Below are 17,090 nucleotides of genomic sequence, written 5' to 3'. Positions count from 1 at the left end.
TTCAAATAATATCAATATCCTGAATTTGAAATAATGCATTGGTACCAATTCTACTACTTTTAATATTGAAAGAATATTCAATTTCATTTGTTGATAAAAAATAGCAGTAGTCAAAATGTAAGAATGTATTTATTATGCCTACTGTTGTGGTTCTGGATTTTATTTTGATAAAAAGAAAAATAAGGCATGTTATATACAAGTAAATAACAAATGTTATCTGGAAAATAACTTGTGATTCAGAAAACAAAACTAAATCCAAGCATAATTGCAAGAAGCATTCAGAAAAATTAAAAAAAAAGGAATCATTTCTATATTAAAAGACTACAACTGTTATCCCCTAGGACTTCTGAAAGTTCCAAAAATGTCCGACTAATGAAAAGATTTCATGATTATCTTTATAAAGATTGCTTGCTTCCTGTATCTCATTTATTCCCACATTTATGTATTCCATTATCCAATGTATTAACCTCTTCAATACAACTGTATTTACAAATATGCATTATCTTTTAGTCTGCTGGATATGTAGCCCATGGTGGGTTTTGATTACCCACAGAATTACTGAACTGAGGAGGCTGTTTCTTAATCTCCTTCAAGGGAACAGGACCTGCATGAGTTCAGTTTTGCTGGCACTGAACAGCCAGCCTTTTGTGTGCTAACCAAGTCAGCCCTTGCTTAAAAGAAATTCACAGGGTGCACTGATGACCTTTCAAACACAAGCAACTGAGTAAACTGTGTATTCATGAACTTTTACATTTTTTAAGGGTTCTATGCCCTTTGCTGCCATGCTTCATAAAACAAAAGAAACAGGATTCCTACCCTTTTACTTAAATCTGTAATGAAGTAAATAAATTGCGTTGGCACTAACACTGTGGATATATCTATAGAACCATCTGCCCCCTCCAGATCTGCAGTCTGATTTATAGACGGTATATATATATATATATTTTTTTTTCAGGCAGTTCATATTATCTGCTGAAATATGGCAAAAGTTGAAAGCATTTGGTGCATCTGTAAACACTATGAATCAGTCTTTTCCTGACTCGAGGCAAAAAGTTACAAAGAATTCAGTTAACGCTTAATAAAATCTGTGTGAAAGTTTGTTAGAAACTGAGAATTTATGAATATTGAATCCTGAATGGCCTCATCACTATTTATCACAGTAGAGCTAGGATTGTGCTTTACTTCTGCGCTTTTTTATTATGTGGTTCCTTATTCTTTCCCAACACAGAGATGACAAATTAGACTAAACTCATCAGCTGCTGCCAGCAGAACCCTAACTGGTTTTCTAGGCAGCAAGAAATGAGTCTGAGCTGGGATCACTATTTCTGGCTCACCTACGACTTCTTTTCTCATTGAAAGCTGCAGGTGATCATTCCAGTTCCACAGATGAGGAAGGTGTTGCTGAGGCAGTCTTCCTTGCTTCATTTCCAAAACAGCCTGTGGAGAATGCTCATGCAGTGCACGCAGTGGGGAGGCTTCTAAGCTAGGAAGTGGCAGGTGACCTCTTCTGGTTACTGTGCTCCCTCCAGCATGGAAGGACACAAACTGTCATTGCGATTTGTTAACACTTGCAGGAGTGAATGCAGCCTACTGGCTTCACTCCAGCGCTTTCGAGTCAGTTGACAAGAGAATTTAGCTTAAACACTGTGAGCTGCAAAGTAACATCTAAACTGCATTTATTTCACTTCCAGTTGTATGTTACCTTGCTCGCACAGCTTAGTGGCTGATTTCCTAATCTAGACTTAACAGACATGTTTTACGCACAGGTTTGTGGCAGGTATGTATAGATATATGCTGGTAATCACAAGGGTACGTGCTTTACTTCACATTTGTGTACATTGGCCCACGTGCTAAGAAAAGAGTTATAGCTGTGCAAAAATAGTACACGACTGGTCAAAGACTGCTGTGTTTTGATGAAATTTTAGGTGACTTTCCTAAAACACACTCAGCTTATGCTAAAGCTTGTTTCATACTGTATTTAATACAGTGCTTGATAACCACGTTATGCAATTACTTGCAGTAGTATTATAGCTAGTACTATCAATGGCACTACAATTAGCATTTTGAACAACACCTCCTGCAATGGCCTGAAGGCTCATTTCAGCTTGTGCTTGGGGTTTTCAGGCTCAGGAGGCCCAAACCAGAGATGGCAGTGCTAGCAGACCCCGTTGCTCTCTCGCAGCACATACTTGCAGCGGGAGGAGTCCGTGCATTGTACGTGCAGGGAGGAATGCAGCGTGTAACCTCTGTGCTACATACCACCGCACGCAGGAGCTGAGGGAGCAGAAGAGACCTGAGTTGCCGCGTACTGTGCGGGAGCCATTTTAAAGCCGTAGACGGTATTTTAACTTAGCAGCTGTTACCCAGAGGTGTAGGAATGATGACTCGTACACTTACATTCTTTAATAATTCCCTTCAGGAAAGCCTTTATGGCTTCCACCTCGGGACAAACGCTCACCACGTTCCCTGTAAGCGCACTGCGCTTCAAAAAGTCATTTCACAACGCCCTTGCCCGTCCCTGGATCTAACAGAAGGAGGGCCGGGGCTTGGCCGAGCAGCGGCGCGCTGCTACGGATCGCTCCCCAGCGGCCGGGCAGCACGCGCGGGTGTCACACTCGGCCCCTACGCGTTACTACGTTCGTGTGAGGGCGCGGCGCGCGGCTCCTGCCCGTCGGGTGCCCACAGGTGGCGGCGCGCAGCAGGAACGCCTCTTCCAGCGGCCGACCTGCCCGCGGCCACACCGCCCGCCCGCCCCGGCGCTGCCGCTCGGCGCAGCCAATGGCGCGGCCGCTGTCAGCCTCGGCCCGCCCGCCGCCGAGCGGGGGAGGGCTGTGGGACGAGGGGAGGGAGAGAAGGGGGTGAGGAGAGTTGAATGATTGAACTTTCTTGTTTAGTTTCTGCGGCGCGGAGCCGTCTGCCCCCAGTACAGCCCAGCACCCGCCCGGCGAACAGCAGCTCAGCCCGCAGCGCCCGGCCGCCTTTCTGCCCTCTCCTCCCGCGGAGCGATGGTGCGGAGGGCGCCCGGCGCGTCCCTCGCCCTGCTCCTCTGGGTGACGGCCGTCAGCGGCAGCCCCGCCAGCCCGGGTGCCTCCGCCGCCCGCAGGCAGGACGAGGCGTTCTCCGCCGCCAGATGCGCCTCCAGGTGCCTAAGCCTGCAGATCACCCGCATCTCCGCCTTCTTCAAGCATTTCCAGGTAGGGGCACGGCGCCGCGCGGGGACGCTCGGCCCCCGCTGCCCGCCCGGCGCGGCCTTAAGGATTGCGGGGGCCGGAGCTCTCCGGGGTAAACTTCGGGATGGCTTTCCGTGGGACGGCGGCGGGCAGGTGGGCACGGCCCCACGGCGTCGGCCCCTCCGTCGCTGGGAGGAGGCAGCGGCTCTTCGGGCCGCCCGCGCTCCCGGCACGGCACGCGCGTGTCAGCTGCCCTCGGGGCGGCGGGATGCGGGCCGGGCGCTCCGGCTCCTCGCAGGTGTCCCTGGAACAAACGGGAGCGCTTCTGGCTAACGGAATGGGAGTGGGGAGGGGGAGTGCCTTGAAAGCTTCTCAAGCGACTACGGGAGGTGAGTGCCTGCCTGTTCTTCCCCATCCAACAAACGCCTTTCCCTTCCTACCTCCTCACCTGTTGTAAGCGATGCAAACATTTGAGCCAATGGAATGACGGAAGCCCTCAGACCGGCCGGAGCTGCTCGCTCGGTAGTAGCCAGCTCCCTGTTGGGAAGGGTTCTTTTAGCCGGTTGGGAATCGCAGCCTCCTCACCTCGGGGTAGCGCAGCCCTACATACAGCGCACTCCTCGCCTTCCCCGTGCGTCTCCTTGAATCAGAAACCGGAACCCAACGTTTTGGGTGTAAACTAGCTTTAAGGTGTTGGCACAAAGGCCGAGATACTTAAGGGTAAGCCGAGAGCAGAAAAGAAAAAGCGTGGAAGAAAAGCCTAACGTGCTCCGTGTGGCTGGCTCCCAGCTGGGCGGAGCGGGGACGCTCCCCAGGCTGAGGCTCCGCCGCAGCTCCGCCGGGTCCGGAGCGGCGAAGGGCTCGCTGTCAGCGCCGGCCCCGCTTCGCGGCATCTGTTGGAAGCGAAGGGCTCGTTAAAATAGTTCATTATCTCGGGAGCGGTTATTGCGTTGTCAGGAGATTGTAACTTACTTGTTTTACAGTTTCAGTGGCTAACGAAGCGCTAACGAGGCAGTTTAGATCAAGCCAGTTCCTGGTGAAAGGCTTTTTCTTTGTATGTGCGTGTGTTTTCTTGGCGTGATTTCTTTTCTGACTTAAAACTGCTGACAGAATGCACATTGCCAAACAATAGTGATTACGTTTTAATTAGCCAGGGTGAAATAAGCTGCAAATTACTCAGTTAGGACTTAACTGGCTGTTTTCTTGTAATCAGGGAAAATCTTGCAGTTTTAACCCCAACGTGCACATTGTAATTCATCTAAATTACCAGAGATTGAACTCCTGCAAGATACGAAACTGTAAATGTTTAGAAGATAAAGTGCTCACGTTTTGTAAGAGCTAAGCTTTGCATTGTTTTTTAATGAGGGAAAAGAGGAGAGTTGTGTAGTACAGGGAGCACTGGATGCTCTCCCAAATAGACTTCCAAGAGTGCCAGAGGATGTGATATTGCTCTCACTTTCTCTCCTCTTCCTCCTTTTAACACAGCCATCCTCATGCCCCTCCGTTTTCATCTAAACTGGCAGCAGTTTCTGGAGTTCTTTTCACTGCAGAGATATCCACTTATCTTGTAATCTGATTCAACCTTTGAAGTGAACCAAACACCAGCTCCTCCAAACAGGATCAGAAAAGAATTGTAGTATCCCACAGTTAGGACAAAATCTGAAAGAAGTGACCCACTCATTTCCCAGCACTGCCTTAGGTACCACTTCAATGGTGAGAGGTCATGGAGATAGCAAATAAATACTCGCTGGAGGACTTCACCACATTTTAGAGAGTTCAAGTCATGTGGTTCATGGTGCCAAAAGCACTTCACAGGGGATGAGGGTGAGTGATATCAATAGCAAATAATCATTTGCTTCTCTAATTGCTGTTTGCCATGTTTTGTTTGCCATGAAAAACAAGGTTTTTTCATCACTTTTTCCCCTGCGAAGAGCACTATCTCTGTTTGAGAAGGTCGAGAGAGCTGTATTCGTGGTGTTTTCTTTTTGTTGAGTTGTGTTTGAGAATTAGTTAAAAGCTCATTTTAAAGGTGCATTCTCAGCAGGATATTATTTTAACCAAGACACAAGTCAAAGAATTGGTTTTGTTTTCCATGTTGGTGTGAGGTAGAAGAAGAATGAGTCATTTAAATCTAAACTGTATAATCTTCAGAATGCTTGCTAAACAGGCGCAGATGTCTGCTTTTTGCTATGCAGTTCCCAAGAATTTTCCAGTTTTTGATGATTTGGAGAATTCTAAGCAGAGATCGCAACAAGGACGTATGGGATCAATATGGGAGATATCCCACTACATGGATCATAGATGTATGAAATACGTGCATATATTTTATGTCTCTATTAAATACATACATTTTATGTTGTGTATGGGCATAGCCTATCCCATCTGTGGTATTAGTTTTGGTGAACTTGTCCCATGTTGAGGGAGCAGGCATGGCAACGGCCTCTAGCATTCCATTTTCAAGTTGAGTAAAAGCACAGTTCGGATTTTAACCTCTACTGCCTGTCTTCTCAGCCAGGTTCAGAAAACAGCTTGATTGAAAGTTTTATTTGTGAACAAGCTTGGGGTAAATGTCAGAGCAAGCTCATAGGCTAAATGTGCAATATGAAAATACTGTGAAGGATGAACAGTGTTTACTTGGGCCCATGAGCTTGTGGATCTTTCATTTTAGTTGTAATATCTTACAGACCTCTCAAACGTCTTTCTGCTTTATACATTCAGCTTATTAAATAGGCTCAGGCAGTGTAGGTGGACATCTTGTGTGCCAGGTCAGGAGCCAAGAGCATAGCGGAACATAACAGAGGATGGAAGAACTGCAGCATCAAGAGACTGTTGGTAGTTAGTGATTAGACTGTTGATGTGTGATGTGTGGAGTTGCACACAGGAACAGGGAGAAGCCACAACCACGTGCTCACAGAGTCATTGAGTAGGTTTCCAGCAGCACTTCCGGGATTTTGTTCAGCCCACTGAGCAGGGTCAACTAGAACAAGTTGGCCAGGGCTATCCCCAATCACATTTTTTATACCTAAGAGGATGAAGACTCCACGATGTTTCTGAGCAGTCTCTTCTTGTGTTCAGTCACCTTCACAGTAAAAAGAAAAAAAAACAAAACAAAAACTTCCTCATGTTCAGAGAGAAGCTCCTTTGTTTCATTTTCCTCTAGTCCTGACACTGGGCACCACTGTGGAGAGTTTATCCAGCTTTGTTCTCTTTATTCCCTTCCATCAGATAGTTATAAGTGGTGATGATAACCCCAGAATCTTTTCTATTGCAGGCACAACAAACCAAGCTCTACTCTTACAAGAGATGCTATAGTACTTTAATCATAATGGAGCTTTGCTGGATACACTGCACTACACATCTTTTGAGTACTGGGGAGCCTAGCACTGGATTTGAAGAGGTGACAGGAACAGACAATAGGAGTAATTGCATCTTAAAGATACAGTGCTTTTTAATGCACTTAGTGTTATCAATTTCTTGTATTGGTTTATGTATGATCATAAATGGTCATTTGTGGTTGTCTATGTATTAAAAACAAAATGCTAGTGGTAAATCCAAGCAGATGCTCTTTTTTGGATATCTACATATCTCTGTAGTTGTGTTGTTTTGATAGTCTTCAGCTGTGAACTGAATCTTGCAAATATATTAATTTATTATTAAGATGGAAATCCATATATATTTTTATACATATAAATGATATGTAAGATATAGAAAAAAGATATAGCGTGATCCAGAATTGTAATTACCATTATGAGGTGTTGCTTTAAACTCACTGAGGTGGGCACTGATTAAAAATGTACCAACAAGTAAGGATGAACTTGATCACATAGGGGTTCTGTATTCATACGTAAACTAAATTTCTTGAATACTAGATGAGTTCCATTCTAACTTTTTAGAATAGAGTATGACTTACCAGAACAACTAAAGTTTTTGAGGGAAACCAGACAATTCTTTTAAAGAAACAATTAGAAGTTCTCAGATTTTATACCTTCAAGCAAATAATGTGCAAGTGATTACCTCTAGATAGACAGTTCCAGATTTTACCTACAAGTCAAGCAGTTAGTTGTCTAAACGCCAGCACATCTGCCTTCAAATTGCTTGTAACTCCAAAGTGATTGCACCTGCAAAAACCTGCAATCAATTCCAGATGGAAGCTGTAGGCCAAACTGAAAAATCTAGCATTCATATGTCTCTTTCTGCCCTACTGCAGAAAAGACTAAGGTCATGAAGAAATCATTTATTGTAACTGTCTTGAATAATTAGAAGACTTTAAATTACATAGGTCACTCTGAATGTAGTGGCTCCTATTTATTTCTTAGTGAACTACAACAGATACAAAGAGCACAATAACATTATTAAATGGAGCACATTCTCTGCTACAAAACACTGCTTTTTCAACATAGTCACTGCCATTAGCTATGCATTTTCACCTGTGGTGAACAAGAGCCTGCATGCTGTGCTGGTAAAAATCTACACCAGTGGAGGTGACCTACATTTTCACAGCTTTATGACAGCATTGTTTTGAGGAAAATGTTGCCCACACAGTCCATCTTTCATCATCCTGAAAGTCAAAAGGCCCCAAAGCGTGTCTGTATGATGAATCTGGTATGACAGTCCAGATAAGATTGGCAACATACTCCATGGTCTTCAAACTGGCATGGAGCCTGAGGTTATCATGTTACAGAGGAAAAGGTTCTTCTCTGACCTGACTTGAATTTTGAGCTTTCAGCTTAATCAGTGTTACATAGCTGTCGGAGGTTGTGGTTTGTTTGGGTTCCAGGTAGTCCAGAAGGATCACCCCTTTCCTATCCCGAAAGACAGTGCACATATCTTTAACTGCTGAGGGCTGAATCATCTGGATCTGGAGCCTTTTCTTCAAAGGGAATTCCCATTTTGCCAATTCAGCCGATTTGGCTTGTAGAGGTGACACCACATTTTGTCATTAGTAATGATGCAATCCAGTAAACTATCACTTTCAGTTTTTTATTCATATAATCATATGGGTTGGAAAGGACCTTTAAGATCACCTAGTTCCAACCTCCCTGCTATAGGCAGGGACACCTCCCTCTAGACCAGGTTGTTCAAAATCCCATCCAGCCTGGCTTTGAATGCTTCCAGGGAGGGGGCATTCACAGCCTTGCTGGGCAACCTGTTCCAGCCTCACAGTAAAGAATTTCTTCTTAATATCTAGTCTAAATCTACCCTCTTCCAGTTCAAAGCCATTTTTCCTTCTGTCCTTACAAAACATTCCTCCCCAGCTTTCCTTTAGGCCTCCTTCAGGCTCTGGAAAGCTGCTTTGAGGTCTCCTTGGAGCTTTTTCATCATCAGGCTGAAGAGCCCTCTGCTCACTCAAGCCTGTCCTCACAGGGGAGGTGCTCCAGCCTTATGATCATCTTTGTGGCCCTCCTCTGGACCTGCTCCAGCAAATCCACGTCCTTTTGTTGGGGGCTCCAGAACTGGATGCAGTACTCCAGGTGAAGTCTCATGAGAGCAGCGTAGAGGGGCAGAATCACTTCCCTTGACTGGTGGTCACACTTTTCTTGATGCATCCCAGGATATGATTGGCCTTCTGGGCTGCAAGTGCACATTGCCAGCTCATGTTTAATCTTTCATCAGCTGACACCCCCAAATCTTCCTCAGAGCTGCTTTCAAGCCATTCTCCACCCAATCTATATCTGTGTTCGAGATTGCCCTGACCCAGGTGCAGGACCTTGCATTTGGCCTTGTTGAACTTTACTTGTGTGACCTATTATAGGGAACCTGCTTTAGCAAGGGGGTTGAACTCAATGATGTATTGAGGACCTTTCCAACCCCTGCAATTCTGTAACTCTGTAATGAAGTACTGGCAGGAAGGTTAAGCCTCTGCTGCAGTAGCACCAACATCTGCCTCTGATGTGAGCCAACGTAATAAAATAGGAGATATTACTTTTGGAGCAGCTGTCATACTTCATAGTGTCTTTTGGAAATACCTGCAATGCTACTTAGTAGGCACCACTTGTATTTTAATCATGGAACACTTAAGTTTCAATTCACAGGCTGCCCAGGCACTGAGATGTAGGTCTTCCAGGGCGTGTTCATAATCTTTTCTACCACTTAGGAAATGTTACCACTTAGGAAATGTGTGCCATCTGCTTGTATTGCCATTTCAGTATTCATCTTCTTTCCAAAAATAGTCTTTCTGTTAAATAATTCTGACTTTCATATGTCTCTTTATAAGAACACAGCTGTTAATTTTGTTCCACAGACAGATCTGAACATTTGCTGTTACTTTATGATTTCGTAAAAAACTGTAAAACTCTAGATTATTCTTCTGCTTTTTATTGTTCAGATGGCATGTGGTGTGGATAATTATTCTGACATTTGGTGTGCTCGTATTATGGAGATCTGCCATCGTGAACAAGAGATGCACAGATCTTCTAACACGATCTTATGTAAAGTTTTTGAAGACTAAATGTTCATTTTGAATAATGATGACTACAGCTAGAGAAAAAATCCTATGCTATTCTAGGTGTTGAGAATCTACATTGTGAAATTGATTCCCAATTTGTCTTTGCAGTCACATCCAGGTTGGGGGTATGACTTTTTCTCATGATGAAACTCAAATCTCTTTGGCATTAGTGAAGGCTTTCACAGTCACTGTGGGCTCAAGGCTTATAGAGCCTGGTCATTGCTATCCAGCGATTTTGATTTCTCTAATTTGTTAATATAATTTTGAGCGTTGCATTTTGAGGTAGATGTTCTGTGTGTAGAAAATATTGGCAAGGCATATTTTTAATGTCAGTGGTTTATGTTGAGGGAAAAGAGGTGTTACTTTTGAAAAGTATTAGAAAACTTCTGAAAGAGAAATACTGGGATTTCTTCAAATACAAATCCTTTTCCCATTCCAACATATATGCACTTAATACTGAAAGCAGTGAAAAAAAAAAGTATGAAAAGATAGGTTATAAACTAGGTACTGTTCATAGGGTTATTGAACTATTGTCTGCATACGAATTGTTTCTGTTACTGGGTTTAAGTGTCCTGTAATGGGGGAAAAAAAAAAAACAAAACAAACCAACAAAAAACACAATACAATTCCTCAGGCAGCTTGAAAATCAGACTGATTTCCCAGATGCTGAACGTTTGTCATTTTGCAAAGGTCAAATTTCTTAAGACTGAGTTCTGAATTTGTGTGTATCTACAAATAGAGATTGTTATTCATAAGCTGGTCTGCATCTCCATTAGCTGTTCCGTGTAACTTTTTGCTTTCTGTGATTGTCTGCATTTGAGAACATCTCTACCTTCTGTAAACAGAGAAACAAAGTATGACTGTTTTTGCATCTGTTTAAAAATTAGAAGTACTGTTAATGATCGAGACTATGATATAATAGAAAAGATGCATTCAAAAAGATTTTAAGTAATCAGTGCCTAGCAAATATAAACCTTGAACCAAAAGCTTTTTTGATTAGGAGTTTACACCAAGCATCTTCATTTTCTCATCTTTCTCATAGCTAAGCCTTATAAGGCCTTAAATCTCAAAAACCTTTGAAGTCTATGAAAAGCCTACTGTTGATTTCGGCTGGATCAGGTTCATGTATAAACACTGGACCTATGCAGCCTTTGTCAGCAAAGAAGAATGCTGTGAACTTGCTAGCCCAAATGTAGTTGTATCCCCTTTCTTTTCTTTTTTTTTTTTTTTTTTTTTTTTGATCCTTTAATGTCCAAGAGATCACAGGGTATGAAGGTGGAAAACTAGAGGTGTTGAAAGGTAAGAGGACCCTTAAAGCTTGAAAATAGACTATGTTCATTTTCATCCACCAGAAAGAATACCAGATATTTCTAGATTTGGGGAACATTCTCTGCCTAAAGTTTATATAAAAACTTCCATTGATTTCTCTTAACTATATTCTCATCAGTGTTCCTCTAGATTGTCAAAGAGATTTGATGTCTAAATGATTTAAACATACTTATTAATCAAAAACATAATACTGGAAAACATCTACATCTTATACCCTTATGGATGCTGAACGTTCAGCATTTATTTATTTGTTTTCCCTTGGTTTGCATTTTACATTATCATCTTTTAAAACAAGTGTCTTGACTCGGTCTGCAAAAGGAGTAAATCCCCTGGCAGCAGCTGAGATTACTAGAGGAAGTCATGGCCCAGAAGTTGAAGGAGAAGCAAATGAAGAGACAGTCTCTAAAGGAAGAAAGCTGGACAAACATGACCTCCAGTAAGCATGCACTGGGGAAGACAAAGCTGGGAAAAGAAACTGTGTCTGAGTAGAGGGTATTGTGGACTTCACTGATTTATTGAGATCGAAGTGTAAATTAATTGAAACTGGGACTCAAAATAGGGAACTGCTCTGTCATGGATACAGTGGGCATAGTAAGAATTGTTTGTGAATACTTTTAATGTCAGCTAATTCTGAGCTGCTTTGGTTTTACCTGATTTGATAAGGCTAATTATTTTTATTTGTAATTTAGTAAAAAATGTGGTTTGAAAATTCTTTGGTCTTCTTCAGGAAGAGTGCTTACAGGCAACACCTCCAAGAGAATTCACCATGAAGATCTAGTTAATTCATAGCGCTGTCATTTACCTGTCCCATGCAAGCAAATAGTTTGTTCTAGAGTAGGGATGCTCAAGTGTACACCCTGTCAGACAAATGTACTGACATTTGGCTAACTTCTATTCACCTTGGTTTTGTCCAGTCCTTTACTAGAAGTACCTTGGCAGGGTGAAGGCAGTTAAGCTGTGTCTGGATGATGGCATCTTGCTTTTCCTTTTATCTTCCCTAGATTCTTTAACCATGACCAATCGCTCTGATGAATTGTGGGAAAAGAGATGCAGAGGAAGAGGTTACTTTTGCTTTCTGAACATTATTGTGTTACTGCAGAGAGCTTTCGACCAGACATAGGTTCTGTTGGTGGCAGCCTGATCCCTTGAGTTAATCAATATGTGATTTGCTTACATGTGTTTTGGATTAAATAACGATCCCAATTTTTCAGGGAAAACTTTGTATCCTCTTATGGGTGCACTCCATGCCTTTTCAGAAGTGCTGGATTTACTCTGTTGCACATACACAGGAAGTTTGGTCATGCGATGAGTGAAGAGCTGTATGCATGGTATATTTCCATACATTAGACAAAGCTTGTTTGCCTCCTTAGGCATAATATTAGGCTGTGTCTACTGCAAAGTTCTTCTGTTCCTAGTCAGAAGTTTGACAAACTACTGCTATTTCCCTACTATCACATGTCAAACTGCACATTTAGCCAAAAGAGATCATGCTTTTGCTGCCTGTGAAAGTTCCAGTCTAGCTGCTATGGGTATAACAAGATAATACGAGGCAAACAATGATTGCTTTAAAGAAGATGTCTTCTTTTCACAGAACCAGAGACTAAAGTTGATAGTGAAGATTATAAAAGAATAATGTGCTCATTTGATACAGTGCAAACATAGTTTGATTTTCCTTCTCATTCTTGGAATTTATAAGAATAGCTTTGTTTTTCTTCTTTATGGATTACTCTTTGGGGGAGATATCTTTGCATTGACTTATATTAAAAAAAAAAAAAACAAAAAAAAAACAAAACAAAAAAAAACCAAAAAAACCCACGCACTTCATACCCATGAATGTGATTTTTCATCTCATGTTTTAAAGCATAGGTATAGGACTATACATAATCTGTGGTGAATTGGTGATGTTTTTAAACTGTTAATATGTGTAACAAAAACATTCCAATGAGGCCTCTAGCCTTTTTTGATCTTGGGCACTGTAAATTTGTTTCTTAACCTCATTTGCTGTAGGGCTTTGGATTTTGTTGGAATTTAGAACAAGGATGGACAAAGTTGTAAGGAAACAAATAGATGAAACTGAGGAGAGATAGCAATTGAGTACTTATACAATGACTATTTTTTTTTTTTTTTATAATTGGTGTTCTTATATAGAAACTAATGCAATAAGGTGTTGTGTTTTTTTTCTTTTTTTTTTTTTTTTACCAATTAGGTGAAGGTTATAACTCCTATGAATACAATGAAAATCATGTTACTGTGGAACTACAGCTAGATAAAAATGAATCACATCATTATCTGTCCCCATTTTTCTTAGTCATAAAGAGTTTATGTGTTGACATTTGATTAATATCTAGCAATTTTGGGAAGGGAAATGGATGTATTGAGCCTGAGGCTTCTTTCCCCTTTGGTCATTCTGGACCTGCAATAGGTGGAAAGAATGTTCGGCATTAAAAAACTGTCAGAAAGAAACAAAAATCATCCAATTATTGAGATGTATGACTCTGCATATAGTAGTTACTATCAGCTATAGAATGTTTATCAGAATAAAGAGAGAACTAGGATGTGGATTTTTGCAACTGGCTGCTTGTTGTTGGATTTTGAGTTATAAATTTGAATGAACAACATGAAAGATTATAAGCTTTTGTTAAATTTTATGAATTTTTCATCCAGTGGATCCTCATTGACCAAGTGGAGTAGAAGTGCATTTGATATTGCACATGCAGCTTATTAGCTCATCTTGTGAAAAATTTTGTTTAAGCATAGAGAAACACAAACATACATTTGAGAACTAGATAGAACCAAAGCCATAATTTCAGCAGCAGTTATGTTTAACAGAAACTAATAATTACTTCAAGCCTCTGTGAACCTTATTTTTTTTAAACAAAAGAGCAGAAATGTGGACTCAACTTGAAAATTAAACTGAACTTCAACTGTTTTCCAAGTTGTAGAAAGAAATGAACATCTGGAGTTTTCTGAAATATTTGTTTTTGGGTAGAAAGCATGACTCGATTTTAAAGACTAAAGAGCTTTACACATTAATGTATTATAAGTTCCTGTAATTTCATTTGCTGGAGATTTTTTAGCTTTTTGAAAGATCATCAGCACTTTCATTTATATGATCAGTAGTTTAATACAGAATTTTTGTGTAATATCTCTACAGTTGATGGTAATGTCTCTAGAGATTTGAGTGGAAATACTCTTAGGCCAGTACACAACGTATGGGAACTATCTGTTCATAATTTGTGTGTGTGTGTGTGTGTATATACATACACACACAGAATTTCCAATATACTGTTTATATTAACATGAATTTGTTAAATACTATCTTAATTAATCTTCCTTTACAATTAATTGTGGTAGTAAATGCTACTATGCTATTGGGATAAAGTAAAAGTGAATTGCCACATACTTACCAGATGCAAAAATCCCTGACTTCCAGCAGAGATATTTTTAGAAGTGATTCTTTCAGATTGTATAAAAAGGTAGAGAGACACTTTGATGTAATCAGGGTTAAGAATATCACTAAAGACAGTAAGTATTTTTTTTATTAAATATGATACTGCCCAGTTACTGATTGTTACTCTGTATATCCAGGTGCCCTTAGGGATTTCAAGACATCCCTGTAAGCTTCATCAACAGGCATGACTTGTCCTCTTAATAATAGAAACAGATGTCAAATTTTCATGCCCTTAAGATGCCTACTCATACCTTGTAGATCCATCTGGTATAGATCGAGCCTCAGTCAATTTGTTCTCATCCATGACCTTCCCACTGAGAAAGCAAATCAAGCAGAGCTCCTCAGTCCAATGAAAAACAAACCTGAATATTATCAACATATTTGTAGTACCACAACCCATTTCACTTCACTGTCTTTCCTAATTGCTTTACACAGGTGAGAAGACACAGGTGAGAAGGTAACAATGCAATAGGGATAGAGTTCCTGAAACCAGTATCTGGTTTCCAGGGATGGAACAACTAAAATATGTCATTCTTGTGAGAATAGATTATTTAATATTAAGAAAGAGAAACAAAGTTTTAATAGAAAAAGTCTACTGATAAGCCAAGATGTTGATAACTGGTATTAATCTCAGCTGTAGAAAATTCAGCTTGTAATATGTGGACATTATTATTTTATTTTCCTTTATAGTTCTTTGTTTAGATTGAAGACACAAAACAGAATCTTAAACTTCAGCTCTGATCCTGCCAGTGGAGTTTTTTCAAAAATTCTATGTCTAATTGTTTACATTGACTGGACTCTGTAAAATATTGTGGCTTGGATTGGAACTTAGGCTGAGTTTTGATACCTCTCGTGTTACAAGCTTTTCAATAACTTCAACACAAATTAAGCTGTCTAAATTTTAAACTCTTTCACCTAATGCCAGATATGTCTGAAACATGATATACTCGTCAGGAAATGATTGCTGTGCATAGCAGCTATATCTCTGGCAACCAGACGTGTGTCAATGACAAATACTTCAGTCCTGACTTGAAGAGAGATTTATTTTTTCTTCATGGTATGTCTTCATTAGCTAGCTATCAGACTGTATTTTTGAAAACAGGCATTTGAAAGGACTTTCTATTTATGGAAAGATTTATCACAATATGGCGTGGCAACTTAGAACTTCCACTGAAATTGGCACTGTAGAGAGATCCAGTTAATATCCCTGTAGCTCAGGCATTACGAATAGTTTTAGTATCTTATATCTTTCTCAAGCAATAATATTTTATGTTCATTTCCTCTCCTTTTCATCTGTCCTTCTTCCCACAATTTAAAATTGGCTGCAGGATGGTGTAGAAGACTGGACTGTAGCAACTGTGTACGTATCAAACGGCATACTCTTAACAATCTGGAAGCTCCTAAGTGGAAGAAATGAATTGTATCTGTTGCAGTGTGATTTAAATGCCTCTCTTCTGTCAGAAGCATATTACGTCTGTGCAGGGTAGAAGGCTCTCAGCTAGGATCAAGTGGAAAGACTCATATATCCCACCCTACTGTGTCTAACTTCACATGATGCCTGTTTTTCATCCATTGTCAACACAATGCCATTGCAACCTTTGTTGTTGTGTGAGCCTTTGCAGTTCCTTAAAAGAGTGTGCGAGTAAAAATGTGGTTCTGCGCACAAATATGAACAAGATTTAAAGGACTGGGAGCTGGTGAGAGACAGCAGCACTCAACTAAAGACAAGAGAAAGGGGTCATAGCTTTCCTTTTGTTAAATTATAAACTAAGGGGAGGGACATTCATCATCTGGTGTGATACGTGGCTGCAACTGGCATCCTCTTTGTTATTGGCTTAATAATGTGGTAGTGTGGATTGCTTCCTGCACAACTGAGCTGAACTGGGAAGGGACTGGCTGAGGGCCAAACCAATAGAAGCTGTAGAGAGAGGAGTATGATTAGTAGCTGTGTTATGCTATATGTATGAGATAATAAAGTTGTGGGCTAATTAAAATATACCCATTACATTTTGCCTGTCTTCCTGTAATGCCTACAATCAAGGCAGACATACTGAAGAACTGCAGCAAATTAAAACATGTCTAGGAAATAGGACTTCTTCCTGAAGTGCTGCTTTAACTGTTGTGATGAAAGCAGTTTTTTGTGTGGCTGACATATGTTTCTTTGAATTAGTGTTTTCTGAGCATATGTTAACATTATTATCTTGCTTTTCACTCAGATTGAAGATAGGCTGTACTGTGTGCGAGTCCAAGAGATATTTTCATTTGAGCCATTCTTTCCTGGATGACTGCAGAAAACTTGTCCAAATGTCAGTAGGAAGTCCCAGGTTTGGTGAAGTGCGTCTCACTTACTGAGCCTGATCTTTTATAGACAACAGGGGAAAAGAAAACAACCAAGACTGTTTTATACAACTGTTAGATCTACAACAACTGTACTGATTTTGACATTTGTTATTTTTGAGAGCAATGCTATGCAGTAACAGTCTTTGGAAATAGGATTTTTTTGCAGAAAAAATTATTTATAAGTGTATGTGAATCTTTGGGAACACAAATGTGTTCAAAATTATAGACTGCGTATTTAATCTTTATGATCATTACTTGCACTATTTTCTTAATATTGAGATTACACACTTTTCTGCACACGTTTACAGTATTGAATGAACTTGGGCCATTGAAACAAAGTATATATTTTGGTAAT

General features: G+C 40.6%; 1 protein-coding gene across 1 annotated transcript in view; it reads left to right on the top strand.

The window, feature by feature from the left end:
* Positions 1–3,005: 3,005 nt before the first annotated feature.
* The window catches only part of ANOS1 (anosmin 1), a gene marked incomplete at both ends in the record, with an annotated part of 126,037 nt that continues 111,952 nt past the window's right edge, over positions 3,006–17,090 (top strand). The window contains one exon of the mRNA XM_079549827.1: positions 3,006–3,194. Within this exon, the coding sequence (XP_079405953.1) occupies positions 3,006–3,194 (189 nt within the window). The remainder of the gene's footprint in view (positions 3,195–17,090) is intronic.

This window comes from Tetrao urogallus (genome assembly GCF_951394365.1).
Source record: "Tetrao urogallus genome assembly, chromosome: 1".
Lineage (NCBI taxonomy): Eukaryota > Metazoa > Chordata > Aves > Galliformes > Phasianidae > Tetrao > Tetrao urogallus.
The sequence above is the reverse complement of the archived record's forward strand: the minus strand, read 5'-3'. Positions and strand labels throughout refer to the sequence as shown.